Raw genomic sequence first — 26,462 nt, forward strand, 5'->3', positions numbered from 1 at the left:
CGCACCGCCCAAGGTTGCAAAGCCAGAAAAAGACAGAATGGCGCCAATGGCTACTGAGCTGGCGACTTTGCGCGCCCTGACGTTCCGCATTTCGTCTACCACCACGTCGCAGCTTCCTCAACACGTGCCTGCCATAGCTGCTTCCCTGGCTAGCTGCAGGACACTGCTTTCTTCCGCTCAGGCCTCCACCTCCAAGAATGCATCCGAAGCCTCGGTGGCAGTCCACAAGTTCCGAACGCTCCTATCTACGCTGCTCCAGGATCGGACCATCCAAGGAAGATGGGCTGCCATTGTCCTCATCAAATCCACCATCGAGATTGGAGGCTGGGAAACCCTTCAAAAGAGCTTGCCATGGGTACGCGGACTCCTGGGAATCCTGACCAAGCCGGACCCGTACTCTTCCAAGCAGTTGTGCATCATCACCCTGACGCGTATTTTCTTTCTCACGCGAGAATATCCTTCGCTCGTCCGCGAGATCACCACGCCCTCGTTGTCACCATTCATACAGTCGTCCCTCCAAGTTGCAGCATCGAAAAGCTCGCCAGCCCTTCTAGAGACCATCCTTGAAAGCTTCAATCAGCTGCTTCCACGACACCCAACTACGTTCCGGACCCACCTCAAGCACATCCACCAGCTTCTTAGTCAAACAGTCGCTCCAACCCCGTCCAGTAAGCTTAGCCGAGAGCAGACAGTAGGAGCCAGGCCCGACGTCACGCCAGCCGTTTCTGATGCTGCTCGGCGTCTTTACACGCAATTGCCATGCAGCGCGCCGAAGGGTGCCGCAGCTGACGAATGGCAAAAGAACTTCAAGAAGGCCATCGAGAATGCGCATTCTCTTGGAGACAAGGTTTTCCGAGCGGTGGTGGAAGATTGGAAGTCATCGGAACGTGAGCCCGCGGCGGTGAATGGACACACTCTAGACGATGAGGTTCAAGATCTGAATGCCGATCTCATGTCTCTACCGCCTTGGGCAGGCATATTCGCGGGTGGTGAACGATTGCTCGGTCTTCTCAGCTTGATCAAGACCTACATTCTCTGTCCAACTACCATGCCAGTCAATCTGCCCATCGGAACAGTGGTGGACCTGCTCACTAGGTTGCTTTCGCTTACGATATCGTCAGCAAAGGGCCAAGGATTCCAAAATGCTCTTAAGTTGAACAATCAAGTCAGCAAGGAGGAGCGCGAAAACCTTTGGCTCATACTTCCTGAGATCCATGTGGCTGCCATTGATCTACTCCTGGCTCTGACGCAACGAAGCGACGCTAGCACTACCGCGATCGATGCTGCGATGCTCGATCAGATCGTTTGGGTGTTTGCGTCCGAGAAAGACTCCTCTGAGATTCGCACGGCTTGCTATCTAGCTGTCGCCGAACTACTGCTGCGGTCGGGCATTGCCCTCCCAAAGTCTTCGATTGACCCGCTGGTTGATATGATTCGTCGATGCTGCGACGACATCCTCCCGCTGGATACGAATGGCACTCAGCAAAAACAATCTTCAGCGCCAAAGACAAACGGAGCGCCGCAAGCCACCACAAACGCTGACGCATTTTTGAAGGCCCCGAAGGCTACGAATGTGTCGTGCAATTTTATCGGACTACAAACCGCCGCTCGTGCCCTACTGCCGGTTCTATTCACTTACGTTCGGCCACAGTATCTATCGGACTCTCTCAGGGCTCGTCTAGATCGTACCGCTATCCTTGTGCGAGACAAGGATGCGATGATTGCCAGCGTGCTGAACCCACCTCCCAGCAGGAAATTTGGAAAGCCAGCCGCGAGCATTCTGCCATTCCTGGCTCGAAACCAACCCGGCGAGCAAGACGTGGAGGCTCTATTGAGACCTCGGATGCCAGTCATACGCACAGGCACGCATGAACTTGAAGAAGGTGCTGAAGAGGATGAAGAGGCAGAGATGTCAGAGGAAGCTGGAGGTGACGACGAGTTTGTGGGAAATGAGCTGGACTCCTTGTTAGGAACAGCGCCCACGGCAGACGTTAGAGACGACGTTCCCATGGCAGAGGAAATTGACATACCCGCGACCGCCCCTGCTCCACTCATGTCAAACGATCGTCCGGCAAGCACTCTCGAAGGCGGAAACGCGATTGGCAAACGACCCCAGGAAGATTCATCTTCTCTCTCCCCACCGAAGCGTGTGAAGGTGAGCGAGGAACAAGAGCATCTGAATATTACAACCCTACCCGTACAGACTTCACCGGTGCTACCAACCAAAATCGTGGCACCAAAGCTGGAGGCACCTGCAGTCGTGCCAGACCTGCCGGCCACCTCTCAAAATATGGCTTCTCCCACAGTCACCACGCTGGCAGCGCCATCAGCGCAAGGAGACAGTGACGACGACGATGACAAAATATCGCTAGTTTTGGGGCAGGACACAGATTCGGAGTCTGAATAGACGACCGAGTTAGGTAGAATCCCTTCAATACTATTGTCTCTAGCGCACAATAGGTGAATAGGCACGGACCCTGGTACGGTGAATGCACGGGCCCAGTGAAGCCTACGTACCTGCCCACACCTCGCGCCTAGCTCTTCCGCCGCAAATAAATATCACTGCTCACCTGTGCTTGAAACTTTCTTCACCTTCTTGAACTTTCGCACGTCAACAGTTTACTCCCATTGTTTCCACAATCAAGCGGCCTGCCGTCGACCTCGATCCCGCCGAGGGTCCATCCAAGCGCGCTCGGCCGCTACCTCTTCCTGATCCTCTTTTTCACTTGCAGCGTCCATCCCACCGACGACCTGCTCAAGTCAGCGGTTTGCGCCCTGTACAGCGCTCCGCAAACCACGAAGCCATCTACATCTCGTCCACTTCACCCGATGACACTGACGACGTGTATCCTCGCCCACATATGAGACCTAGCGGCGGGATCGCACCCAGCGACAGCCTGCAAGATGATATCGTCAACTCTATCGAGTCCACTCCTCGAAGCCGAAATTCGCGCACTGGACTTGAGCATTATCTCCACATCATAAAGAAAAAGGCCACGGCCTCTTCGGTCGTCACTAGTGACTTTGAGGCCTACCGGCGCGCCGCGCCCCCCAACGACTCGGTTGGCGATCTACTCCCTGAGGTCCGGCCACAGACCCTCGACCTAGGGCCACCAGACCCTAAATATGACTACGGTGTGCTGCCAACCCACGAGCTACGGTACGCGGAGGCCATCTACAAAGCGCAGACGTGGAACCCGCTCATCCCGCTCGCCATCATCCGCATCGCAGAAAAGAACCTCGCGTTCCTGAACTTCGACTCGATGCTCACGTACCTGCCCAACGTCGAGCCGCAGAGGTTTACTCCTGAGTTTCCGCAAGTGGAGGATGGTCAGTCCATGCCGTTCCTGGATCCGCAACGATGTGAATACACAAGGAGGACGACCAGCCGATCATCATTGTCTTTCTGCCGGAGTACTATCAAGACGGACGCCACGCATTGGCATTCTGGACACGCAAACAGCCCTCTGGCCGCCTGTGCTCGATCGTGTGCACGCCATGCACGACACAGGAACTCCGCGCCGCAGGTCTCCTCGCCCCCACGCCCGCCGAACACGGACTGCCCGGGCTGGGCGGCCCGTATCAAGACTATGTAGAAATCCAGCAGTGGAGCAACTTCAGAATCGGCGCCAGTGGAGGGGAGTGGCTGTTTCCGTGCCTGGAGCGGGATATCATCACGTGGGAGAGGGCGGAGCATCTGGTGGGATTTGAGTGGAAGCTAAGGGTGGCTATCACAACGTACCCGCGAGTTTGTATCTCTGAAGACAGTTTTATCGCGCGGGAGAGGGATCACGGGTGGTGGTATGATACCAGGTGGGAGTGAGGGGTGTGGCACGGAGGTCGGTACTGGTGTTGGTTTTGACGCGTCATGTTCAAACCGCGAAGGCTACTAGGGAGACTTTGCGACAGCCTGGGATGACTTGAGTTAGTGGAGCATGAGCGATAGAAGTAGTATTGATGTGTATATCCATTGGTCGATGATGTGCATATGGAGACCTTTGTCTGGGAAATGTATAGTAGCAAATTGCGTGAGGGAATTCTCTGCTCTTAACGTCAAGGGAGTGAGTCGAATCTGTAACCACAGTCAGCCATGCTTTAGTCGCTATGCTAGTGCTTAAAAGGAATATTTTCGTTCTCGATAACATATTTTATGTGCAAAGTCGTGAGTTTTCTTACAGTGCTCGTGCACCCGGCTCTGAGCCCAGGCACTGGGTCGGTCATCTCGGCGACCAGAAGAACTCTAGTATTGTCATTCCTATGGAAGCCCGTTGGTGGGAATCAGTTGTACGAGGGATTAAGATGAGGGCAGGACCTGGGCATGTGATGTCAGTATAGCCATCAGGGGTCATGCTTGCGTCAACTCGCGTGTATGAGTCGCTCCGCTCGCTCTAGAGCTACTGAAAGGGAGACTGAGTGTTGGGCCGGCGTCTCGCTGGTCCTGCCCTGTCGGGAAGCTACGTTTCTGGTTCGAGCATGTACATGCGTGTGTGGCCTTGCGGCATGGTTGAATATGAGGAGGATCAAGTGGAATGGCAAAGCAAGACGTTCACAAGGGATGTAATAGTTTTAATGATTTCTGATTGTTCCATGCTGCAGTCATCCGGAAAGGCTTGTGTACAGACGCTTAAGTTTGTCAACAAAACCAATTTGCTATCGGGGCACTAGTATACATACAACACTTGCAGCTCAATTGATACTGTCACGAAGAAGTCCAGGCGTTTTTTGACTGGGAAACAACCTATAATCAAAGTCAAGTGTAGTCAATTGGATTATGCAATACACGGCTGCTCCAAACTAACACATGTAGGATGAACGAATTTGACTCAAGGCTTGAGATTCGATCCAAAAGATCTGCGTCGAAGATCTCTTAACCAGTGCGACCATATATCTATATTCAGATCTGAATACGTGATCGGCGAGGCGAAACCTCGGTACTTGTTCTACAGAACTGTTGGCCGCTCGATACGATGCGGCTGAGGCTAAAACATACTAGTACCTGGCTTCTCGTAATCACCCTTGGCTCGCATACGACCGTCAACGATCTACCGGCTGTAACGTTATTTGGACGCTTTCGAAAACATATACCCGTATTTCCAGAAAGTCCGTTCCGCTGGCCCTTTGCGCTCATGTAATGGTCCCTTTCCAAGCTCGTAATATCCTGGAATCATCGAACTATTATAAGCATTCGCCCCACCCCGATCGCCGACATTGTGCTACCTCGCCGACGCTCTGTTCCACATTCTGGGAATCGGACTTCTATTTCGTCGGTTTAGATCACGTGCATGAGCAATTATATGGTTTCCTTAAGGAGAAAGTAACGCGAATCACGAGACGGACTTGGGCGAGCTCACTACAACCCCCGCCAAGAATTCTGCTCCGCCTTTGAGTGATGGCAATGCGACAAGCAGGGCCTGAAACTGTATGCTAGATGTAGTGGCTTGTCTTCGGTAGCAGTCAAAATGCTCAACAAGTATCCTGTTACGTAAGCCTGAGTAACGTTCACCAGCAAATCAGGCATCTTTCACATCGAGTCGTGAAGCTATGCTGTGACGAAGTGATCAATTTGATGCCAGCCACCTGCACAGTTCGACCAAAGATACACGGCGAAACAGTCCCTCGTTGCTAGTTCCTGTACTCTGCCTAGTTCTGGGCATACACCTTGGCGACCGTCTATGGCTTCCGAATGTGCATCTGATCGTCAAACAGGCACTTCTACACCGTGATGGATCCCACAAACATGTTAGACAGACCGTGATGCATACACGAGACAATTAGCCTCGTTTTACTCTCTTTGATTCGAGACGACCCATCCTTTCGAGTATGGTCCATCGCTAATTTTACTTGGTCAAAGGTATAAAGGGCGAGCAAGTTGAAGGGGTTTCTCTCCACCAAGCTCATCAGCACTCAGAATCAGATCCACTCCTACTTCTCTCAACTACTTTTGCAATCTGCATCCTTCAATATGAAGTTCACTGTCGTCGCTATCGTCTCTGTGCTCATTGCGCCCCTCGCATACGCTGCTGCGTTGTCTCCTGCCAACATCAACGCTCTTGCAGCCCGCGACACCAACGCCCAGAGCGGTTTTGAAGATGTTGTTGGATACGCTCTTCCTGATGGTACCCGAAAGATCGACTTCTATCTGAACGGTGCCCTCGAAGGCAGCGCTGTAGAGACCAAGGACGGAGGTATGTTGGGCACACGCCTCACTGGCACCTCCCGTTTCTAACCGAATACCAGTTGAGTTCCTTGATGCATCTGGCGCAGTCGTCAGTCTCGGCGACCTTGACCAGGCCGGTGGCTTGGCCAAGCGCGTTTCCAAGTTCGACTTTGCCATTAAATTCGCAAAGCTTCTTGCCAAGTATGGCAAGAGGGCCTGGGACTTCTTTTACTGCGTTGGCTTGAACGCTGCCTGGAAGTGCAGCGATGATGTGAGTGGCCTTTCTGATGGGTCTTGAGACCTGGACTAACACTTGCTGTAGTTCATTGACTGCGCCGGTTCGGGCATCCCTCCGTGGAGCTGCATCGAGGGAATTGTTTGTGTGGGCGTTGCAGGCTCGAAGTGCAAGTAAAGTGGTTCAGAATGATCAGAGCTTTATTCATGAGCCATGGGGTATGGATATGGAGAACGATTTTCAATTCCATGGGATGGATATGACATTTGGAACTCGCCTTAAGCTTGAAGTATAGTACTAGTCACTCACTGAATCTATGTATTGCGTTGTAAAAAAGCTAAAGCTGTGATTGAGAGGCACCTGACCTTGTATGATAGTCTATGTGGAGAAGAAGGAGCAAGTTCCGGATCCTCATCAAGGAGGGCTACAGCATAACCATTTCTGTAAGACGTTTTGCATACTATATTCACTCAATCCATACGCCAGACTGCCAACATATGTCCCGAGAACGGCGAAAACATCGCCATCGTGGATCTGTTCCTCGCAGGAGATAAAATTGCGACGTCTGAATTCGATTTGTTTCAGCTTGCTCTACGATGGTGTCAGCGTAACGGCAACGACGTCCTAGAATATAGCCATATTCTCGGTCTTAGTGCTCTCACAGATGAGCAGCAGGTCTGGCCTGGCAAGTAGTTCAAGAATCAGCTTCTGGAGCCATTGCTGAATCTGGTTCACCCGTCCGTCCAGAGGACATGTTCGCTAACCTGTACGATGTCTGCTATGACAGGAGAATGGGCATTCTCAGCAACGGCAGCGTAGCTGTAATTCCAGCTGCTGCGAAGCTAAACAATAAAATCGCAGCTTTCCGCGGTGGAGATTGTCTATACCTTGTTGAGCCTGCGGGAAAAGAAAGTCAGCGCAAATACAAGTTTGTTGGTGAATGCTATGTAGATGGTTGGATGGACGGGGAGCTAGTGAACGAAACGCAGCAGGCAGTGGAGACATTGGTGCTAGTCTACCGGTAATTGGTGCTTTGAGCCATCGCCACATTCACACCCCAGCTTCGGTAGCTTCAGTCACTGCGCTCTCCTCAATTGCTTTCAGTGCACTCTGGACTATCCCGAGCACAACTCGCCAACAGCAAATTGTCCGCACGCGTACCCATCGATTGACTCGACTCAGGAAGGGTTTCGTTTATTGAATGTCAAGTCAGAGGGATGCGATGAAGAAGACATCAGCATCAACCTTAGCCATGCTCGCCTTTTCCTACATGTGGGGCGTCAAAATAGAGCACGCACATGTTTACTAAACGAAACTCGCGTAAAGATCACCGAAAATCTTAATGAGCGCTGAGCGCTCCGCCAGTTTCAAGGTGGGAGCAAGTGCCCTACTCTGTGGGTTGATGTCTTGTGCATCTAGCAAAATGAGGCGGACGAACGTTCAGCATTAGATGATTGGGGACAGGAGTACGATGACGGGTATAGGTGCTGGTGTGGATGCGGATGCGAACAGATTGGTCTGGTGGAGGGTGGTCGGGTGGTCGGGTGGTGCAATGTTGTGGAGCTGGAGACTCTTGTGGAGGGATGAGACTAATGTCGTCACGGCGGAGCGATTTGTGTCACAGCTCGACATATGTACTTTTGTTGGGCTTCATTGGAAGGTTTGGTTATCGTACACGCACCACATGCCAATACGCCCCGAGCTGACTACAACTTCGCCCCGGCTTTTTCCTGCATCAAGTCCTCCAGACCCACCTCGCTCGTCATCAAAATAGCCGTATCCCGCAGCGCCGGCACGCGAAACTCGTGGTTAACGCTCTGGTACTTCGCATCCCCCAGCATCTCCGCAAAGTGCAATACACTCGGATAATGCGCGAGCGCGACCTCATCCCAGCCCTCCCCATCTCCGACCTCTTTACCTCTTGGCACGCCATCGACGTGCGTGACACCCCCCACGAGCTTCGCATTACCTCCGTGCGAGGAACCAATGGATGATGCAAACGCCTTGCCGTACTCGAGGTAGCTCGCTTTCTTCCCAGGGCGAAAGGACAGCAAATTGAACATGGACACCGCACCCTTGGCTTCTTTCGTCCCATTCCTAGAGAACCCCCGGATCCACTCCTTCAGTTCATCCGACAACTCCAGATTCTGCGCTGACTCCGCCGTGCGCCCTCCTTCCAGCGCATCGCCGCTAACTTCCGGTACGGTGCCCTTCGCCGGCCGTAACAATTCTGCATTCTTCCGCGCAAAATCCTGGGTCAAACGGGACGGGACGCCCGCAGTGATGCGCCAGGTGTGCTGGATCAGCGGTGTGAGGGAGGAAGGAAGGGCGTCGGTGCCGGGCAAGATGAGCAGGAAGTCCCAGTGGATGTTGCGGGCGAGGAGGGGCGCGGTGGAGAAGGTCGACGGGAGGATGATCCACCGGATTACGCGGGAAATGACGAGGGGGGTTAGGTTTGCGGATTTGAGAGCGTGGAGGAAAGATGGTTGGGGATTGGGGCTCGAGGCCGTGGGGGCGAGGGCGATGAGGTGGAGGGTGCAGAGTGGCATAGTGAGGGTTTGGTGGGCGGTATAGTAAGGAGACTTTGATTGTATTTCGCGTGAGGTTGGTATATGGAATATGTGGTTGGGATGAATGGCATAACTTAGAGTAAGAGAGTATGATGTAAGGTGGTGTTGGGGTAAATGCCGAGGTCCAGCGCGCATACGCTAGTCACTCATTCTCCTGGTCTTCCTGCTCCATCTCATCCCCGCCTCTTTCTCTTTCCTCTTCTGTTGGCCCAACCACAGGGAAAGAAAGGTGTTTCCAATCCTCAATCTACGATTCAATCAGCTTTGTCCGTCAAATTGACGCTTTCGACTCACCTCCTCAATAATGCTCCTCAATCTGTCCCTAACGCTCTCCACCGCATAGCTCCCAAGCAGCAAGCGCAACGGCGGATAACTGCAATGTCCTAGCTGCCACACTAACTCGGCGCTCTTGACTGCGCTGACAGGCTGCCGATCGTTCAGCCACTGTATCATCCGTTTTGCATGGCCCGCTGGGCTCGTCGCCGTGTTATATGGCTCGCTCAATTTCTCCTTGACGAAGAAATGCCCGTAGCGCTTGGGTTTGGGAGGGCCGTCTGGACCAGGATTTTCGCTGCCCACTACGATGTCGTCTGGCTCGTCTAAGCGCACGTGCCCGGGCTCAACCAAGGTAGCTTTTATGTTGAAGCAGTCGATTTCGTAGAGCATGGATTCGATGAGACCTTCGACGGCGTACTTGGTGGCGCAGTAGGGCCCGAGACCCGGGACGCCGAGAGCGCCAGCAGTGGACGAGAAAATGAGATAGCGGCCGGAATTCTGTGCGCGGAAGTGTGGGAGGGAGAGCTGGATGATGTGCAGGGTGCCGAGGAAGTTGGTGTTGAATTGGTTGCGGAGGTCGTAGTCGTCTTGGTCCTCGCATGCGCCGATCACGCCTGGAAGATTGTAAGCATGCCATGGCGAACGGAAAGAGGTTACCTACCATAGCCAGTGCAACTGCGACACCGTGATCAGCTTGATTGCCAGGAGCAGATGTGGAGGAAGGAAACGTACTTTGCGATGACATCAATATGTCCCCAGTGCTCAATGCTCTTTTTGATTACGTTGTCTACCGTCTCTCTGACCCGGACATCACACAGCATCCCCACGCAGTTCTTTTCTTGCTCCCACTTCTTCATCTGCTCCATGGTGTTTTCCTGCGTCCATCCGACGGCAGTGCACTTGTCGCCGTGCGACAGCAACGCGCGCACAAGCGAACGGCCCATGTGGCCCGTTGCGCCAAAGACCTACATTGGCGCCATCAGCGACATGCACAGGCAGCAGAAACGGCAGACACACGATCCATGATGCCTGCTTTGGGGGGCTGTGCTCGGACGGCGGGTCGCAAGTTGCAGGGAGCTTGAGGTTGGGGTTGTGCGAGGCAGCAGCTGGCGACAGGCTTTGGCTGGCCGTGTCGAAGTCCATTGCGGGAGGAAGCCAGAACTGGGGGCAGGGCAGGCCGGAGGCGTTGCTGCTCGAGGCGGGGTGTGGGGAGCTTGCGGGGCCAATCGGAGCCGTGGGACGGGGCAGCATCGCCGTCCCGCAGAGCCTCAGCCCAGCCTCGGATGCTGCTGCAAGGGCAAGACAGCGGACATGAGCTCCGCGGGGCAACTGCTGGGGCGACGGGATGCTGGATACCAGACAGATGGATTCGTCTTCCACTGGGCTCGATACGCTCGTAGGCGCTCGTCTCAGAAGAGCAGCTCTCTCCGATTGCTGGCGAGGAAACGCATGCCCTGGACAAGGAGCTGGCTGGGGACGGTGTTCTGGCGGTTCATGAAGTTGCTGACGAGGATGAACAAGACTACGAAGATGTCGAGCAGCAGCGGCGACTGCAGGAAGAAGTGGTGGCCGAGGATCAGAAAGGCCTGTACGCGGTACCTGCTCCGAATGGACCGGATGGCCCTGGCGGTGCCTGGGTCGCGAGCCATGGCGCGTTCTTGCACGCGGGACTGCACGAAACGAGCGGGCCGGGCGTTGGTGAAGAAGCTGGCAGGAGATGGCCTTTGATGCGCTGTTGACTGACGGGCAGGGCGCAGGGCGCAGGGCGCAGGTAGAGGCGTTATCGATATCGGCTGTCCGCACCCCTGCCGCTTCCCGTTGCGCATCATTCTAGCATCCAAGCCATTGACTACTCACGCTCAGTTCCACACGAGCACACCATGAAGACATAGCCACAGGCACACCGATTGCCCAGCCGCGAACATGGCGCAACTGCCCTCCCCAGTTGCGCAGCCCGTGTCCCCGGGCTCGACGTGCGTCCCGCCCCAGCTACCCCTCCACCACCGAGGCACATGTACTGACGACGGCAGCCTCTCCTTCACGCAGGGCTTCCTCCTGGGCCAGCTCTCCATCGCGCTCATCCTCTTCGTCTTCATCAAGTTCTTCATCTTCGGCGAGCTCCCCTCGGCCGACGACCGCGCCGTGCACCTCAACAGCCTCCGCCGCGCCCGCACCCTCGCCCACCAGTCGTCGCTCCACCAGCGCACCCGCTCCAACAGCACCACCAACCCGCTCCGCCCCAAGTCCTCGCGCGCCGTCATCCGCGAGGCCGCCGGCGCAGGCGGGCCCAGCGTCGCCGCCATCCTCGCAAAGACGTACTACAATGTCAAGGGCCACCAGCCCGAGAGCCTCGACTGGTTCAACGTGCTGATTGCGCAGACCATTGCGCAGCTGCGCGCGGACGCGCGGCAGGACGGCGCCGTGCTGACGAGCCTGACCGAGGTGCTGAACACGGGGTCCAAGCCAGCGTTCCTCGGGGAGATCAAAGTGACGGAGATCGCGCTGGGCGACGAGTTCCCCATCTTCAGCAACTGCCGCGTGATGCCCGCCGAGGAAGGCTTTCTCTCGGGCGGCGGCAGCGGCGGGATATCTGGGACCGAGGAAGGACGGCTGCAAGCCCGCATGGACGTCGATCTCAGCGACATCATCACGCTCGGCATCGAGACGACACTCGTGCTCAACTGGCCCACGGACCGCGTCGCCGTCCTGCCCGTCGCGCTGGCCGTCAGCGTCGTCCGCTTCTCCGGCACCCTCGCGGTATCCTTCATCCCGTCCTCCTCACCCCCATCAACATCCTCAAACACACCCGCCCCAGACGACGCAGAGCGCCCGGGCTCGTCGGACGACCCAGGCCTGGGCGAGCGCAGCACCCCGCGCCGCCCGACCACCCTCGCCTTCACCTTCCTCGATGACTATCGGCTCGACCTCTCCGTGCGCTCCCTCGTCGGCAGCCGCTCGCGCCTGCAGGACGTGCCCAAGATCGCGCAGCTCATCGAGTCGCGCGTGCACGCATGGTTCGACGAGCGCGCCGTCGAGCCGCGCTTCCAGCAGATTGTTTTGCCGTCGCTCTGGCCGCGGAAGAAGAACACGCGCGGTGGCGAGGAGGGCGATGCCGAGGACGAGGGCATCCAAGTCACCAGCCCGACGCCGGAAGCGCCGCGGGAGAGGGAGAGCTTGCCCCAGACGCTCGAGGCGCGGATAGAGGCCGAGGGCGCGAAGCTGCGGGAGGCTGAGATCCGGGCTGGCGAGCGGAAAAGGGATCCCGATGAGGGCGTGAGGTGGCGGGGGGAGCATCCAAGGGAGCAGGGCCGGCCGACGGAGCGCTTGGGGAGGGAGTGGAGTGCGCGCGAGGTGTCGGCCGCGATGCCGGGGGGGATGCCTGGGTGAACCTGTACCTCTCCTCTGCGCGGTCCATTGCACATAGGTTGGCACGGATGTACTTGCATAGGGGATTACCATGACATGTGTGTTCATAGCATAGCATAGCGAACGGCGTCACTCGAGGATGAAAATCAACATGATCACTGCTCTGCAATTATATCCTCTCCTCGGTCCCTAATCCGTAGACGAAACACTCTGTAGTCCACCTAGGTGACGACAAACCCAGGTATTCCAAGCGCGCCTCCCCAATCAAAACCCCCTTTCAAAGCGCCATAGTCATGCCCTAGCAGTGGGCGCGCTTTGATTCTATACAAGTACAAGTACAACGTGAAAAACATTGAGTTCCATGACAAATATACATCCTCCAGCGCCGACAGCGGATAATAAAACAGACGCGGAGGAGATGCCCTGTGCGACCAAAGTCTACTCAGGCAACAACATCCAGTGGACGCGCATCTCCAACCGTGGCCGCGGCGTATCTCCGCTCAAATGACACTACTTTTTCGCCAACAGTCAATACTACTGCCAGTTGGCGGCGGGAGTGGGAGCCGGCAACGTGTGTGCGAACGCCTTGGGCGAGCGCTGCGCATCCGGGTTGGTGGGAGGGAACGAAGGCTGAGCCTGGAGCATAGGTGCCTCCTCGGCGGCGTATGTAGGAGCGTTCAGAATGGAGCCCAGGGGTGGAAGTGTGTGAGTCTCGCCGTTCGGGGGAGCGAGCTGCGTGGCGGCGGCGATCGGCGGAGCGACCATAGGCGCGGCCATGGGAGCGGTCATAGGTGCAAGCGCAGCGGCGGGAGGGAAAGCGCCGGGCTGCACAGGCTGCGGAGGGAGACCGTTGAGCTGGGCCATCGACGGGAGCGCCGGAGGCTCTGGCGCCGAGAAAGGGTTGTGGTCCGCAGGAATCTGGGCGACGAGGGAGGTGGGTGGTGGTAGCGGTTGGGGTATAGGCGCTGCAGTCGCTGCAGGCGCAGGCACTGGGGCTGCAAGAGTCTGTGTGCGGGCAGCGTCCATCCCCGACAGCGGCGGGCCAGTATTAACGGGAACATATTGTGAAGCATCCTCGTTGTTGACATTGCCCTCCTTGTTCGGAATGGAGCCCTTTTCGAAAGAGCTAGAGGCTACCTTTCCGATCTTGAGGCGCACGAGCAGGGAGTGTGGCTCGTCTTCGGTCTCCGAGGGTTCCTCGTCGGACTCGTCGGACTCGTCCAGGTCCATCTGCTCAGGCTCGTCCTCGTCTTCGTCGTCGCCATTCCAAGACGTAGCATCCTCCTCTTCGCTGATGTCTTCGTCGTGATACGACTCGAAGTTGCGCTTCTTGGTATTTGCTGCACCACCGCCCCGGCCAGCTGCGCGCGTCGAGCGACCATGGCCAGGTCGATCTGGCTCTTCTGAACCGTCCGAGCGTACATAGTCGCCTGTGGCAGGCGAGGCACCCTCGATGGTTTGTCCGCTGAGTAGAGTCTCGCCGTACATGCCAGTCGCGCGGGACCGGACCTGGCGGCCGCTGGCAGTGATGGTGGGGGCGCTGGGTCCAGCGGAGGTTTCCCTGCCAGAATTGCGCGTCGACCGCCTAACGCCAGCATCGGAATCCTCATCTTCGTTCTCATCGAACGTATACCGCATGCGCTTGCCACGGGTGCGGCCTTCGTAGAGGGAGTAGCCCAGTACAGGGCGTTCCAACTTGGCCTTGCGCTCGAGGCGGTACATGCGCTTCTTGCGCTTCTGTTAGATTATTAGCAACAATGATCGACCATGGATGTGAAGGGCATGTTACCTCTTCCGTAGCCTCGAAGCGCGGGATGGCGGCGAGCATGCGCTCACCCAGGGCCTTGGCTTCGCGAGTGCCGTCCTCCTCCTGCAACTTCTGCGCAAGCGCTCGGATCTCTTCGATAGATCCTGCGACGCTCCACCATGAGACGTGCTTCAAGGCGGGGTTGCTCTCCCTATAGACGCGGAACGGTGTGTCGTCCTGGCCCTCGATGAGCCAGTAGCGTCGCTTATCGCCGTCTTTGCCCCATGGCTGCACGGAGAGCGGGATGTTCGTGTCGCGGGGGTCTTTGGACGTCCGGGACTTGTAGCCGTCTTTGATCATGTTGACAATGAGCTCGGACTGGTTGAGGCTCCACGACACGAGGGCCTTGAGGAGGTCGAGCTGGGGATTGTTAGTGGGCCTCATGCCAGAAGGGATTCAAGGTACTCACGCGATCCGTAGGCGACATGTTGTTGAAGTTCCGACCGCCATGCAAAGGATTGATGTGATTCCATTTGCGCGGCCACTGGGACTTCTGTGTCTGGACGGCTTCCTCGAGGGCGCGACCATAGTGGCCCTTCCTGTAATTGTGTCAGCCCTGGTACGGCTGCGTTGGCTTGCGCACAGCTACGCGACTGCATTGAGCAAGTATGGAAGCTGTGCTAGGGTTGACTAACTCGACGGGCTTCTTGCGATTGTTGACCAGGCCGAGCAGGGCGCAAAGGAGGGCCTCAACCTCGGGCGTTGGTAGGTCTGCCGCAACGCCTCGCTCAAGGTCCTGCGGCCCAAGGTGAGGGCACCGGGGAGGAAATGCGTCAGAAAATCGCGATCGGAACATTACTATGAACTATGGCATGCACATGTTAGCGGATACTCAAGGCGGGCGGTGCAACCTGTGGGGCCGCGATCACGTCGCGAATCGACGCGACGGACGCGACATGAACGTACAGCAATGTCAGGATTGTCCTCTGGAACGGCTTCATGTGGTGGAGAAGGCGCGCGCTTCTTGCGCAGCGGAGGAGTGGGCGAACGCTGCTTCTTGTCGAAGAAGGAGAGAATGGTGGTGTTCTTGCTCTTCTTCTTCTTTTGGGGTGACGCCTTCGTCGCCTTTGCAGGCAGATCCGGGACCGGCATCTCGTCGTCCGTTGCAGGTGGTGTGGAAAGATCTGAGTCGGACATGGTGACTGGGGCGGGTGGTTGTGTTTGGGGAGGTGTGCAGCCGGCACGAGCCCGCGACAAATGTTGGAGCAAGCAAATGAGGTAATCCCTCTCGCTAGTGCTCCACGATTAATGGTTGACGGACAGCTGGCAAGCAATTGCGTCCGGCGGGGAGAGACTAGGGTCAAATGTTTATGGAACTATGAGAAATGCGGAAGGGAGGCAGCAAGTCAAAGTGCATATATTCCACCGTCATGAGCATCCATGGCATTCTATTTCGCCGACACGATGCGTGCACGTTTACACGACCCCAGTTCACATCTGAATGCCAAGATATAGCTGCACGTCTGAGTGCTAACAATCGTCTACCAGGCCTGGCTTCTACGCAAGCAACAATTCCAATCCGTTTTCGGCACTTTACTATGATGCCGCAGCGCATTTCGCCCTTGAACAGTTCGCGCAGAGGCCTTTGTGTTCCTGGTGTTTGAGTGTCGGGGGTTGTTGTGATCCGAACGTGCCAGCTTGCTATAGCTGGGATTGGCTCCACGCCCTTGCTGGCGACGCAGTGCTCGACGTTCGCAATCCCTTGCCACGTACACTTCTTTCGGAATTGCAAACGCAACAGAGAACGTGAACAGATGGCGATGGTGTTAATTTGGGCGCGTTCCATAATCAAAAGTGATGGCATATATCCAACCCGACAACACAAGTTTCGCTTGAGTCGCATTGAATTTGAGCCGGTAATAACGTAGGTGCTCATCATGCCTCCTACTTTTGTAGCTAGGCTGCTGGTAGACTTTGCGGCGCAACATCCATGTTGCCATTGGTGATGAGCTGCCATGCTAGCGCCATGGTTTAAACACTTGGAGAATCTATGGGGGAAATGACGGTCCAAGCCCAGCACACACCGGTGCCGCTGACGGATTCGTTGCGCGGGTGTTTGCGACGCGTGAATGTGTCGACGCAGTTGATTATCCTCGAGTTTCCGACTCTTTCGTGTTGAAATCCGGACTCGATGTGAGAAGAAAGGAGTAACGACTCAAGAGTGGACCGAAAATGAGATGATAGATAGTTTTTTGAGATGCGAGGTGCTGGACTTGGATGGGTTGGGTGTTTCTAGACTGGCCGGCCTGCGCGAATTGCGCTCCCGCAGTGAGCGTATCATGCCACCGCGCACGCAGTTACGCATTCTTTGACAGCCACTTGACGAAACCTGCACAAATTCAGATGATTACAACTGCGCAACGTGAAGAATCTGCTGAGAGAGAATGGAGACAACGACGGCGGAATCTACAGAATTACCGCGAACAGAACTTATGGCACTATCGAAGCCTTCGATGCGGGCATTTCTAGCAAGAGCGCAGAGTCATTTGGATATGCGATGAGTTGCGTCGTGGATTTGGTGGTAGAGAGACAGTCGAGGCACAGTGGGTGAGGTGGAGTGTAAAAGAGGTTCAACATAATAGGCATAGCGCGGCTTGGCATCATTGGCTGATCCAGTGATGCAACCTGGAAACGGGATGGGTCTCTCCAGATATTCCATTTGAGGCATGCTAATCGAACAAAGGAGTTGAGGAAGAGAGTATCGGAGAGAGCCGTGGGTCCTTGGACTGAGATCAAAAGCGCCCTGAAGGAGCGAGAGGCTGCTGTCAATGTGATAGAAGCAACGGACGAGTTTTTGGCTGCCCATGGTCGCAAGAAGCTGAAGCTACAGACTCCCTGGAAAGTGCAGAAAGAAACTCCGAATAAGGCTATAATTTGGGTTCAAGGACTCTTGACCAAAGTCGACAGCCCTGGGAATGGAATCAGAAACTCCTTTAACGAGCTGAAGTCTGCTGGAAATGCAGGCGCAGCGACCAACAAGTTCCTGGCTGCGCATGACGGCGAGATGGCGCAGCTGCAGACCACGGGGGAAGTGCAGCGAAAGCCGTTGGAGAAGGCTACAGCTCGCTTACAAGGGCGCTGGAATGGGGAAGACAGTCCCAGAAAGCGTCCCCGTGTCTAGTGGGTATCAGCTCCCAGACACACTGGAGAGGGTTAGGCGACAGAGGCATCGATGACGGTCACCACCACAGTAAAGGATGGAAGAGCGGGGCATGATCTTGTATGGGTGTCTATTGGACAAAACATGCAACAAGGCGTATATGCTTTTATATCTCTACATTTCCAGCTGGCGGTCCTAGGAAACATTCTAGGTGAAAGCTACCTAAGCATGCTGGCAAGCGACACAGGTATACATGGTTTTGTATTTTCTTCTAAATTTTCAATACACTTGCAATCTATAGCTATTTTCGATTCTCATACTCTGTTTTGGCATCCGCACTGCACTGATGTCTATCTTGGGCCCATCTACCTACTTTACCTCGCCCCAGCACAGACCCAGAAAGCAACCGGTCGACCGCGGTCTTGGATGCCCCAATACCAGCGCCCTCCTATTACTGGACCCGACAAATCTTTCTGCCACCCACGCACTGCAATATTGTATACCGCGGGCAAGCTCAACGACGCCGACGCTCGTAGGCACATTCCAGTACCACGGCCTACCTATTCCCCGGCGTCAGCCACTGCTCTATCTCGAACGACAGTGCTATACACGGCTAGTCATGGCAACATGGACCCTATGGGTCAATCTCGACCGGCGCCGAGGACGCCTCACCTCTTCCAATGGCCGCGGTCGAGGCCATGCCTCCGTCCCTAACAACAATGTTATAGACGGCCGACCGTACCATAGTTACCAACGTTCACGGGGATGACAACCTTGAGATGTCCGACCACCACCACCACCCACAGCGTTTTATGGGACGGCCGCAACTTAGTCCCCCTCCTCTCCTGTCGCAAGCTCGCCCACATCCCACGGCCGACCGGCCGCGTCGTCCTCGTCCTCGTCTCCTCAGTCCTCAAGTTAATGTCGACGAGCTGAAGGAGAGTCCGGTCACTGAACTGCCGCATCTGTCGTCCCGTTCCTCCCACCGGGAGTGGAATATATTTCTGTTTTCGTCTAGGGGATGGGATTATCGGACCGTGAAAAGAGGGAATAGTCAGCAACAAGACATAAACAAGACATAGAGAAAGCAGAACTTGATGAGAAGAACAACGATAGCATTACCACCAGACGAGATCTACTTATGTCCACCTACCCAAAGGAGACACCCAATCCGTATCAACAACATCACGCGATAGTGATATCAATCGTGAAGCTCCTCCGATTTCCAGTCCGATTTCCAGTCCCAGTCCTAGTCCCAGTCCCAGTATTCCCAGCCTTTTCCAAATCCCCAGCCGTTCGTGAATCGTCAACACATCGTAACCAAGCCGCGACAGCCGCGGTCTTCGCACATGCCACCGAGGGATCCTGGACTGAAGCAGCCGGCTTCTCGGGCCCTGGTGGTGCGGCTGTCAGAAACTTGCTAGTCTAGCAGCTCTCTAGGAGGCGTGCGGCTTGCCAGCAGAGTCGGCCTGAGCACGGAGGTTGGCGGCGGTCGAGCCGGACTCGGAGAAGTAGCGGGAAAAGATGGGCTGGAGGAAGGAGCGGAAGATGATCTGGGCACCACTGATTATTGTTAGCTCGTATTCTTGCCAGGCCTGAGAGTGAGACCTACCCGGTCTGGGGAAGAGCCATCCAAAGGACGAGGACAAATTTGAAGGTGTAGTAGAATGCTGCTTTTGTTAGCCATGCGTGGGAGGGTCTATCGTCGGAGACTTACGGAACCAGTAAACAGCGTTTACGGCACTCTCAAAAACACTATCGTGGTGAGTACATGAAAATGGTATGTTTCGATAATTCAAAACTTACGTGAGGAAAGCAAAAGTCACCCAGTACTATCCCTGGCGCGTTAGCATGACGTTCCTGATAGCCGAGCGGGGTAGCTGGCAGAAGATAAGGCATTAATGAGAAGGCGTACCGTGAGCCACTGCGGGTATATTAGCATTCCCGTGACACAAAAGCTGCGACAACTGCCGCGGACTGGGGATACGTACCTGAGTATCGTCGACCTTGCTGGCGCTGAATAGGGCGCCCATCGAGTAGTATGCGGGGATGAGGAAGCCAGCAATGTTAACGAGGAAGGCCCCGGCAATGTTGAAGAACACGAGAAAGAAGTACAGGCCGACGAGGCCGAGGAAAGCGTAGACCTTGGGCACCGACGTTTGCTTCTCCAGGTTGTTGAGGGTGGGGTATTTCGACAGCTGTGCACGCGGGCGTTAGCAGGAGAGATGAGGCGCACAGAGTACGCGGGAGCGTTAGAATCGATCTGGCGAAGTGGTTGTTACATGCACCAGGCTGCAGCCTACAAGTATGGGCATCGGGGTATTGTGGTAAAACTGAACGTACCTCCTTGTCGAGCTGCGACAGGTGGGCTTGTGCCTTCTCTTGAACAGACATGATGACGGTACGTAGCTGATGAGCTCGTGAGCAAGTGTACTGGCGTTATGCGACGGTGGATGAGGGCTGGGGTGGAGTGGAGTGGTACGGGGCGCGTGCAGATGTGTCTTTATGGTGTTGGAGTGGAGAGTGTTTGTGCGAGGGGCACGGCGTCATCGCCTAAGCACACCGGGAACGACGTCACCCGGACTTTCACGAGCCAACGGATCTGACCAACAACACGCAACTGGTTATTTCAACCACAGGACATGTACCGCCGCGTCGCACATTGTGGAATACCTATTGTTATGAGTTGTTTCGTATCGGATGGATGGTACATAGCATGCAGTACACACGTGTGGGGAGCCGGCACTGTGTTCACGGGCATTTAGAAAACGCGGCGAGATAAGCTCGCAGCCTTCTACTTGGACCTGCACTTCTGTTTGAGTGACTCAGGTTGCACTCTTCGCAACGTGCACACATGTCTCGCGAGCGTAATAATCATCCGTTCTCGAGAAACCGTGGTGAGGAAGGGTCACGTGCGGTCCGCATCGGACGGAACTTAGTCAGCGATTTAGCCGTTTCCATGTCGCCAAACAAAGCATCAACAAAAGCCAAAACATTGCCGTGCGCATCCTCCCGAACAGCTTCACGACGCTTCATTTCTTGGACCCCCGGGATGTTATAACTACTAATTGGCCTTTCTCCGACCATCGCTACAGCTGCCTATTTACCTTCGCCATTTTCGCTCCCCGTCGCGAATCTCCCCAGCAACGCACCCGTCTCGGTTGGACTCGACTGACTGTCCGCCGCCATCCACGCACACAAGCATAGCTACCACCAGCTGTGCTGTCCCTGTGACACTCCTGTGCGGCTGCGATTGCTTGTCAGCGGATGTCTGACTGCAACACCGGCCATCACACCAGGATTGTTTGTAAACACGACATCTAACCCCCAGGAACCACGCCATATCACAGCACCACCGCGTGAAAGCTCCCATGACCGCCCGAAATCATCGCGCGCAATCGAGCGCCTCCGTCTCGGTCCGCAGCGCAATCAACGCCCGCCCAACCAGTAGCGCATCTACCACGAGCCGCCATTCGTTCGACCAGCACGACCTACAAGCCCAATTCCAGCGCAACCAACACCAGCCCACTCCACCGGCCGCCGCCTTCAATCAGCAGCTACAGTACAACCAATCATTTGCCGGTCCGCTTCTCCAGGCCGCTCAGCATGTTTCTCAGCAAGAAAATGTGTCCATGGACCCGGTCCACCAGCTGGTGGGCTACGTAGGAGACGGACAGACCGGCATGGGTCCGACTCACGGCTTACCCCTCCAGCACATCGACCCGAACGCACACCAGTCCTTCCAGTCCACACAGTCGCAACCCCAGCAGTATGCGGTAGAGCAGCAGCAGTTTGTGGCAACGCCCGTCGACGTGGATGACAAGAAGAAGAAGGCTGGAGGGCCCACTGCTCAAAATGACAAGGAGCTGCGCGAGATGCTTCGCCACAACATGGGCCGTAAGCTGAAGGAGGTCGCTGCAGAGGTGCTTGCTACAGATCGCACGTCAAGATCGGAGAAGTCGAAGCAGCTCTTCGCTATGCTCTGGCTGCAGCAAGCATGCACCATCGGAAAGACGTCAGTACCGCGGAATCGCGTTTTCTCCAAGTACGCAAGCCGATGCGCTCACGAGCGGGTGGTGCCTTTGAACCCCGCTTCTTTTGGAAAGCTGGTGCGCGTCATCTTTCCCAATATCCAGACTAGACGCCTTGGTGTTCGTGGAGAGTCCAAATACCACTACGTGGACCTGGAGATGGTCGACGATGACGAAACTCAACCACCGCGCCAAATGCCCCGAGTCCCGGCTTCGCGAAATCCCCTAAAGCGGCACGATTCCACCGCTTCGCAGCCACGCATGTCCACCGACACTGCCGCATTTCCTTCTCAACATCAGCAGTCTTACTCGACGACGAATTACTATCCACAAAACTCGTCCAAGGGTCGCTGCTATGCCGACATTCACTCGCCGCAAACTGCAGGGTACGAGTACGAGCTTCGGTTCCCTACTCCGGAGCTTCTCAACAACGTGGAAGGAGATCCTTTGGAAATTGTCATGCCTGACGTATCGCCGTATCTTCCGGAAGGAACAGACCCAGATGCGTCGGAAGCACTCGTTGCTTTGTATAAGAGCCACATCACTTCGCTCGTAGATGCCGTGCGATTTTGCAAGGAGAAGCAATTCTTCCGGCTATTCACTTCGTTCCAAGGTACCTTGACTGTACCGGTCGCGAAGCTTTTCGCCATGGATAAGCTCAGCGCGTGGATCCGCGAGTGTGACTGGATGATGTATCAGAAAATGATTCGCAATGTGGCCCAACTTACCCTCCAGGTCGCACCCGCGCCAGTACTGAAGTTCCTCGATAACGTCTGGAAGCTGCTTCATTCCCACATCAGCAAGGCCTTTCACAACTTGCCTTCCACCGTCCTTGCTGCACGGCTGGAGCCTGCGACTGTCTTCTCACATCTTCTCAGACAGATGCTCCGCGTCAACTCCACCGCCCACGCCGCTGCTGTTATGTTGACGGTCGACGAAAACCGTGATCGCATGTGGGGCGATTATCAAGCATATGTTAACATCAAGCGCATCATGGAGAACGAGCTGCCTCATTCGTGCAACCACGAGTTGGTGGCCGAGATCCTTTCGAAGGAAATCCGCGCAATATTCCTCCCGCTCAAGTCTGAGATGTGGCTACCTGACGGAACGTTCTATCAGATCTCAACCCCAGATCCGCCCGTCGATATCTTGCAAGAGACTGTCATAGACCGAATTGCAGCATTCCTTACGAGACTCCCATCTCGCTTTCCGGATCTTTCAGCACGCACAGTACTCCACACCTTGAATGCAATCAGCACAGCCGTTCTCCGCGAGATTACTGTCGAGAACGGACCGAGCTTCCAAGGTTGGTGGTTGACCAAAGTGTTTGTCGACGAGATGGCCATCTGGCTGGCATCTTTGGGCGGTTTCCTCTCACACCAGTTCTCAGCTCCCGACACCGCTTCTCCCGGAATACTAGGAGAGTCCATGAATGCTGGCATGGCCACTGGCAGTAGCGGCAGTCAAGATCAGAGCCGATTTGGCAGCGAAGAGTTCGGTACTGGCGCATCCTTTATGGGAGGCAATGGGAGTGCTTCCATGCATGGACCGAGCATGTCTCAGCCAGACAGTGAGTGTTTATGAGCTTCTGTGTTTGTTATCTTGACTGACAAATGAAACCTAGGCCAGCACCGACAGATGACTGCCGCACAAGCTTTTGACCTAGAGTTCGCTCTCTCCCAAGACGCCGGTCTTGATGACAGTGGAATCAATCTTGACGACAACATCGAAGCGAAGTTTGCCGCCGCCATGCAACAATTCCCTCCTGTGTCTCAGATGCCTGCGTGAGAGACTTGATCCATCGAAGCCTTTGCATAATTCGACTTTCGCATTCATGTTTCTTCGCGAAGGCCTTCCTGTTCAGTGCGAGGTCAGAGAGTGCGCAACCCCATGTTCGGTGCTTGCACTTCCTGCAATGCAACCGATTCCTCAAGAACCGGTCCCACAACATACCTTTTCGGGGATATTCTTGTGCGCTGGTTGGCCTTTTGTCTTCGCGGACCGGCGATCACCTCTCCCACCCCTTCCTCGTTATCCTCTAGACTTTTGCTATGCTTTTACGCGATATGATGTCTCCGACTTTACGACTCCCTCCCTATTACCGGCCGTGGGTCACTGTTTATACGACTTAATCTTGTACACTTGCGCTGCGCGCACGCTTACCCTGTGGCCGTCTGTTCCGCGCCGGAAGCCGTGTTTGCCCGCGGATTGATCGATGTTCTGCTCGTGTGGTGTTTTTGGTGCTTCGGCGTCGTTGCGAGTGCGATTGCGATTGCGACTGTGGTGATTCTTGACTGACCGACCGATATTCGGGGTTTTTGGTGGCTCTGTTGTGCGAGTGTTCTTTCTGGTTGGCTTGTTCTGGCTTCTTCTACTTCGCTTCTTGTACCATCTGTTTGAGCTGACCTGTTGTTTTCTTCTGAGATCCTTTGCATTGGGAGGCGTTTCCCAGTGGTGGTTGAGAATTTGTTCTGCAACTTTGTTGTTAACTTTGAGACCCGATGCGGTTTCGAGCTGAAAGCAATGTTATGCCGTATTACTTCATATCGAGTTTTTCTTCCTTGCGTGATGTCCTGAATGGGTAGTCGGAGCTGGTGAGATGAAGACTTTCGAGTGGTGAAAGGTGGTGTAAACGAAACACTCTGGGCAGGTTTCTACGCAGTCATGTTGAGCTGGAGTGACGTATACGTTGCCGGGACAAATGTGATCGCCGTGGCCGAGTGTGCGGCGTAGGTGTCGGCGCCGCAACGGATGGTCGGTGGGTCTGATACTGGGCGTGTGCGGAGGAGGTGAGCTAATGGCAGCTAATTGTGAAAGAGGGGAGTTTGTGTGTCGGGGCCCATAATCCGAGAAATGGATTAAAGTGACGGCGTTGATCGAGATGGACGAGTTCCTCATCAGTATCGAGGGTATATTGAGAGTGTTGAAGATGGCTACCCGTACAACATATCGTGTGGCCTGCCAGAGAGGCTCGTGGCCTGCACGTGGGTTTCAACCTTCTGAGGGTGGGGATGGTGCGACTTGGTCTGGGCGTCGTACGGATATGAAAGGGGCTTGGGGCTATGCTGGACAAACGTTGTACTGGTCTGGCCACCTTTATCCACTGCTGGATCCAACTGGAAAGCTCAATACGGAACTTCGATATCAGTCCCAGATCAGCCTATTGCAGCTTGACATTAACGTCGTATTCCAGTGTACTCACGAACTGTCAAAACGGTTGATGGAGAGCCATTTGCTTCTATGAGCATTTTGGTCATGTAATCATAAAGCCTGGCATAAACTTAAATGATACTACGGTTTAAATTCTTGCCTGATGGCGAATTAGCAAACTTACTGTTGTCCAGGTAGGTTAGGCACTCTCAGCAACTGTGTCAAACACTAGGCAGCTCAATTACTACTAAAACGTAGTACTCGTTGCGCTGACTTATTGAAACTCTTCGTTCCAATCTCGAACGTCTCCGAGGTGAACCATTGACTTGAAGGAATAGGTCGACGAGATTGTGGGCTATAGTGCAGAATTTGTACATACTGTGAGCAAGATTCGAGATTTTAGTCGGTCCGTGAGCAATTTCATTTGATACTTTCAACCTTTGCTACTCGTCGCCCACGAGCTGAACTCGTGCTTCACCTGAGCAGCAAGTTGGGCTATCGCGAAGTGAGTCCGTGAGCTGCCGTGCAAAACACTCGGCGAGCGTATCTATATATCCAGCAATCTCCACCACATCGTGTGTTCCAGTCTAGCCTTTATCTCTCCTCACTCAACCGCCCGCTTGCTGTACTTTCTATATTCGAACCTGACCTGTCAGGCCCCACCCCTTTCGGCAAGTCATGGCGGATGACTTCAAAACAATTCTTAGTACCAATACTACGCATGCAGGTCGTCTAAGACGCGCTGAGCGTACCCATTCTCCCATGGGTCTGTTGACCGGACCAAACCCGAGCCAACGGCCATTTCCTCTCCCCAGCCTGCCCAAGTCTATTCGGCGCCAGATCTACGAGTGCCTCCCTGTCTGCACACGGCACGTCCCAGGTTATCGAGACGACTCCGACGACAATATCTACAAAGACAAGCCCGTCGTCATCTTAGTTCTACGCTACGTCGAGCGCGCTATCGTACAAACTTACCGCCAGCTCGCCGCAGAAGCTGAGCCCGTCCTTGAGATCAAGACCATGAAACTCGGGCCGCCGCGTCTTATCGCTAGCGTGGAGTATTTGAAACGCATAACGTAAGTCATTATCGCCTGTCATATTGTGTTGGCCGCGCTGAAATCTCACCCGCACTTTAGGCATGACTTGCAATTTCTCCACCGCATGCAGGACGACGCGAGCTGGCCGCGACTCCGTATCTCGAAACAAGATCTTGCGAACAAGACACTAGAAACTCAGAAGATACTGATGTGGGCGAGGATATTGCAACTGAACCTGCTGAGCGAGAAATATATATGCATTGGCGTCTTCGTGGGAAAACGAGCCCAAGAAAGCGGCGGCCGCCAACTCTTGGACAACCTCGCAATGCAGCTAGAACAAACCATGGCATTACAGTGGTGGTGCAAAGACTGTAGACACACTAGACCCATGAGCCAGGTCGGAGTAGAGTGGAAGTGTGTCATGGTCAAGGATGCTACTTGGCCAGCTCTGCCGCCGGGATGTATAATGGAGGCAATCACTTGGAATCGGGGTAAGCAGAGGGAGGACTATGGTGTGTACGGCTTCGGACAACTGTGTCGGGAGGATGAAGAGCAGTGGAAGAACGGCGTGAAGTTCCCAAAATGGCGTGCATAGATGCACATGTGGGTGGAATAACAGACATGCACGATACGAATTTATTGTGACGGCATAATTCACGAAACGAAGTGAAGGTTGTACTTAAACAGTACAGTAATACTAGGGGCCATATCTTGTTCGTAGGAGGTCTTGATT

General features: G+C 54.9%; 12 protein-coding genes across 12 annotated transcripts; 7 read left to right on the plus strand and 5 right to left on the minus strand.

The window, feature by feature from the left end:
* Positions 1 to 6: 6 nt before the first annotated feature.
* On the plus strand, positions 7 to 2,561 carry CC84DRAFT_1160398 (uncharacterized protein). Its single transcript, XM_018177490.1, has one exon. The coding sequence runs from the start codon at positions 38 to 40 to the stop codon at positions 2,405 to 2,407; it is 2,370 nt and encodes a 789-aa protein (XP_018039539.1). The 5' UTR covers positions 7 to 37; the 3' UTR covers positions 2,408 to 2,561.
* Positions 2,562 to 5,962: 3,401 nt separating this feature from the next.
* Positions 5,963 to 7,128, plus strand: CC84DRAFT_1201993 (uncharacterized protein; the record flags this gene model as incomplete). The annotated part of the gene is made up of 5 exons (XM_018181744.1): positions 5,963 to 6,185; positions 6,238 to 6,428; positions 6,480 to 6,533; positions 6,770 to 6,835; positions 6,879 to 7,128. 5 exons carry the CDS (start codon positions 5,963 to 5,965, stop codon positions 7,083 to 7,085), a joined length of 741 nt encoding a protein of 246 aa, XP_018039540.1. The 3' UTR covers positions 7,086 to 7,128.
* Positions 7,129 to 8,017: 889 nt separating this feature from the next.
* On the minus strand, positions 8,018 to 9,596 carry CC84DRAFT_430316 (uncharacterized protein). Its single transcript, XM_018186219.1, has 2 exons — positions 9,257 to 9,596; positions 8,018 to 9,209 (listed from the first exon to the last, which is right to left on the minus strand). Exon 2 carries the CDS (start codon positions 9,095 to 9,097, stop codon positions 8,099 to 8,101), a length of 999 nt encoding a protein of 332 aa, XP_018039541.1. The 5' UTR covers positions 9,098 to 9,209; positions 9,257 to 9,596; the 3' UTR covers positions 8,018 to 8,098.
* On the minus strand, positions 9,105 to 10,381 carry CC84DRAFT_1212641 (short chain dehydrogenase/reductase family protein-like protein; the record flags this gene model as incomplete). Its single annotated transcript, XM_018182469.1, has 5 exons — positions 9,105 to 9,209; positions 9,257 to 9,852; positions 9,900 to 9,913; positions 9,971 to 10,203; positions 10,256 to 10,381. 5 exons carry the CDS (start codon positions 10,379 to 10,381, stop codon positions 9,105 to 9,107), a joined length of 1,074 nt encoding a protein of 357 aa, XP_018039542.1.
* Positions 10,382 to 10,653: 272 nt separating this feature from the next.
* On the minus strand, positions 10,654 to 10,857 carry CC84DRAFT_1065297 (uncharacterized protein; the record flags this gene model as incomplete). Its single annotated transcript, XM_018173629.1, has 1 exon — positions 10,654 to 10,857. A coding segment is annotated over one exon (204 nt), but the record flags the coding sequence as incomplete, so codon positions are not given.
* A 147-nt stretch (positions 10,858 to 11,004) lies between these two features.
* On the plus strand, positions 11,005 to 12,771 carry CC84DRAFT_1160400 (uncharacterized protein). The gene is made up of 2 exons (XM_018177491.1): positions 11,005 to 11,211; positions 11,269 to 12,771. Exons 1-2 carry the CDS (start codon positions 11,162 to 11,164, stop codon positions 12,623 to 12,625), a joined length of 1,407 nt encoding a protein of 468 aa, XP_018039544.1. The 5' UTR covers positions 11,005 to 11,161; the 3' UTR covers positions 12,626 to 12,771.
* On the minus strand, positions 12,758 to 15,579 carry CC84DRAFT_1110349 (uncharacterized protein). The gene is made up of 5 exons (XM_018175247.1): positions 15,318 to 15,579; positions 15,047 to 15,216; positions 14,821 to 14,950; positions 14,394 to 14,771; positions 12,758 to 14,341 (listed from the first exon to the last, which is right to left on the minus strand). The coding sequence occupies exons 1-5, from the start codon at positions 15,546 to 15,548 to the stop codon at positions 13,139 to 13,141; spliced, it is 2,112 nt and encodes a 703-aa protein (XP_018039545.1). The 5' UTR covers positions 15,549 to 15,579; the 3' UTR covers positions 12,758 to 13,138.
* Positions 15,580 to 15,815: 236 nt separating this feature from the next.
* Positions 15,816 to 17,662, plus strand: CC84DRAFT_1255296 (uncharacterized protein). The gene is made up of 2 exons (XM_018184524.1): positions 15,816 to 16,318; positions 17,095 to 17,662. Exons 1-2 carry the CDS (start codon positions 16,289 to 16,291, stop codon positions 17,530 to 17,532), a joined length of 468 nt encoding a protein of 155 aa, XP_018039546.1. The 5' UTR covers positions 15,816 to 16,288; the 3' UTR covers positions 17,533 to 17,662.
* Positions 17,401 to 18,575, plus strand: CC84DRAFT_430384 (uncharacterized protein). The gene has a single exon (XM_018186220.1). It carries the CDS (start codon positions 17,584 to 17,586, stop codon positions 18,223 to 18,225), a length of 642 nt encoding a protein of 213 aa, XP_018039547.1. The 5' UTR covers positions 17,401 to 17,583; the 3' UTR covers positions 18,226 to 18,575.
* Positions 18,576 to 18,605: 30 nt separating this feature from the next.
* CC84DRAFT_1160402 (uncharacterized protein) lies at positions 18,606 to 20,045 on the minus strand. The gene is made up of 7 exons (XM_018177492.1): positions 19,855 to 20,045; positions 19,503 to 19,709; positions 19,427 to 19,435; positions 19,318 to 19,343; positions 19,229 to 19,266; positions 19,124 to 19,181; positions 18,606 to 19,074 (listed from the first exon to the last, which is right to left on the minus strand). Exons 1-7 carry the CDS (start codon positions 19,903 to 19,905, stop codon positions 18,948 to 18,950), a joined length of 516 nt encoding a protein of 171 aa, XP_018039548.1. The 5' UTR covers positions 19,906 to 20,045; the 3' UTR covers positions 18,606 to 18,947.
* Positions 20,046 to 20,740: 695 nt separating this feature from the next.
* Positions 20,741 to 23,516, plus strand: CC84DRAFT_430496 (uncharacterized protein). Its single transcript, XM_018186221.1, has 2 exons — positions 20,741 to 23,112; positions 23,167 to 23,516. The coding sequence occupies exons 1-2, from the start codon at positions 20,883 to 20,885 to the stop codon at positions 23,328 to 23,330; spliced, it is 2,394 nt and encodes a 797-aa protein (XP_018039549.1). The 5' UTR covers positions 20,741 to 20,882; the 3' UTR covers positions 23,331 to 23,516.
* A 1,878-nt stretch (positions 23,517 to 25,394) lies between these two features.
* On the plus strand, positions 25,395 to 26,324 carry CC84DRAFT_1255299 (uncharacterized protein; the record flags this gene model as incomplete). Its single annotated transcript, XM_018184525.1, has 2 exons — positions 25,395 to 25,768; positions 25,829 to 26,324. Exons 1-2 carry the CDS (start codon positions 25,455 to 25,457, stop codon positions 26,322 to 26,324), a joined length of 810 nt encoding a protein of 269 aa, XP_018039550.1. The 5' UTR covers positions 25,395 to 25,454.
* Between the last annotated feature and the right edge of the window lie 138 nt (positions 26,325 to 26,462).

The sequence above is a fragment of the Paraphaeosphaeria sporulosa genome, assembly GCF_001642045.1.
Source record: "Paraphaeosphaeria sporulosa strain AP3s5-JAC2a unplaced genomic scaffold CC84scaffold_2, whole genome shotgun sequence".
NCBI lineage: Eukaryota > Fungi > Ascomycota > Dothideomycetes > Pleosporales > Didymosphaeriaceae > Paraphaeosphaeria > Paraphaeosphaeria sporulosa.

Excerpts from the sequence above, each read along its gene's own strand:
- CC84DRAFT_1160398 (XM_018177490.1), top strand. The coding sequence starts at position 38 with ATGGCGCCAATGGCTACTGAGCTGGCGACTTTGCGCGCCCTGACGTTC.
- CC84DRAFT_430316 (XM_018186219.1), bottom strand. The coding sequence starts at position 9,097 with ATGCGCGCTGGACCTCGGCATTTACCCCAACACCACCTTACATCATAC.
- CC84DRAFT_1160400 (XM_018177491.1), top strand. The coding sequence starts at position 11,162 with ATGGCGCAACTGCCCTCCCCAGTTGCGCAGCCCGTGTCCCCGGGCTCG. Across the intron at positions 11,212-11,268 it reads CCCGTGTCCCCGGGCTCGAC|CCTCTCCTTCACGCAGGGCT; the intron begins GTGCGTCCCGCC and ends TGACGACGGCAG.
- CC84DRAFT_1110349 (XM_018175247.1), bottom strand. The coding sequence starts at position 15,548 with ATGTCCGACTCAGATCTTTCCACACCACCTGCAACGGACGACGAGATG. Across the intron at positions 15,217-15,317 it reads AGGACAATCCTGACATTGCT|TTCATAGTAATGTTCCGATC; the intron begins GTACGTTCATGT and ends TGCATGCCATAG. Across the intron at positions 14,951-15,046 it reads AATCGCAAGAAGCCCGTCGA|GAAGGGCCACTATGGTCGCG; the intron begins GTTAGTCAACCC and ends ACACAATTACAG.
- CC84DRAFT_1255296 (XM_018184524.1), top strand. The coding sequence starts at position 16,289 with ATGCCTCCTACTTTTGTAGCTAGGCTGCTG. Across the intron at positions 16,319-17,094 it reads CTTTTGTAGCTAGGCTGCTG|GAGTTGAGGAAGAGAGTATC; the intron begins GTAGACTTTGCG and ends AATCGAACAAAG.
- CC84DRAFT_430384 (XM_018186220.1), top strand. The coding sequence starts at position 17,584 with ATGACGGTCACCACCACAGTAAAGGATGGAAGAGCGGGGCATGATCTT.
- CC84DRAFT_1160402 (XM_018177492.1), bottom strand. The coding sequence starts at position 19,905 with ATGTCTGTTCAAGAGAAGGCACAAGCCCACCTGTCGCAGCTCGACAAG. Across the intron at positions 19,182-19,228 it reads AAACGCTGTTTACTGGTTCC|CATTCTACTACACCTTCAAA; the intron begins GTAAGTCTCCGA and ends TAACAAAAGCAG. Across the intron at positions 19,075-19,123 it reads ATGGCTCTTCCCCAGACCGG|TGGTGCCCAGATCATCTTCC; the intron begins GTAGGTCTCACT and ends AACAATAATCAG.
- CC84DRAFT_430496 (XM_018186221.1), top strand. The coding sequence starts at position 20,883 with ATGACCGCCCGAAATCATCGCGCGCAATCGAGCGCCTCCGTCTCGGTC. Across the intron at positions 23,113-23,166 it reads GAGCATGTCTCAGCCAGACA|GCCAGCACCGACAGATGACT; the intron begins GTGAGTGTTTAT and ends AATGAAACCTAG.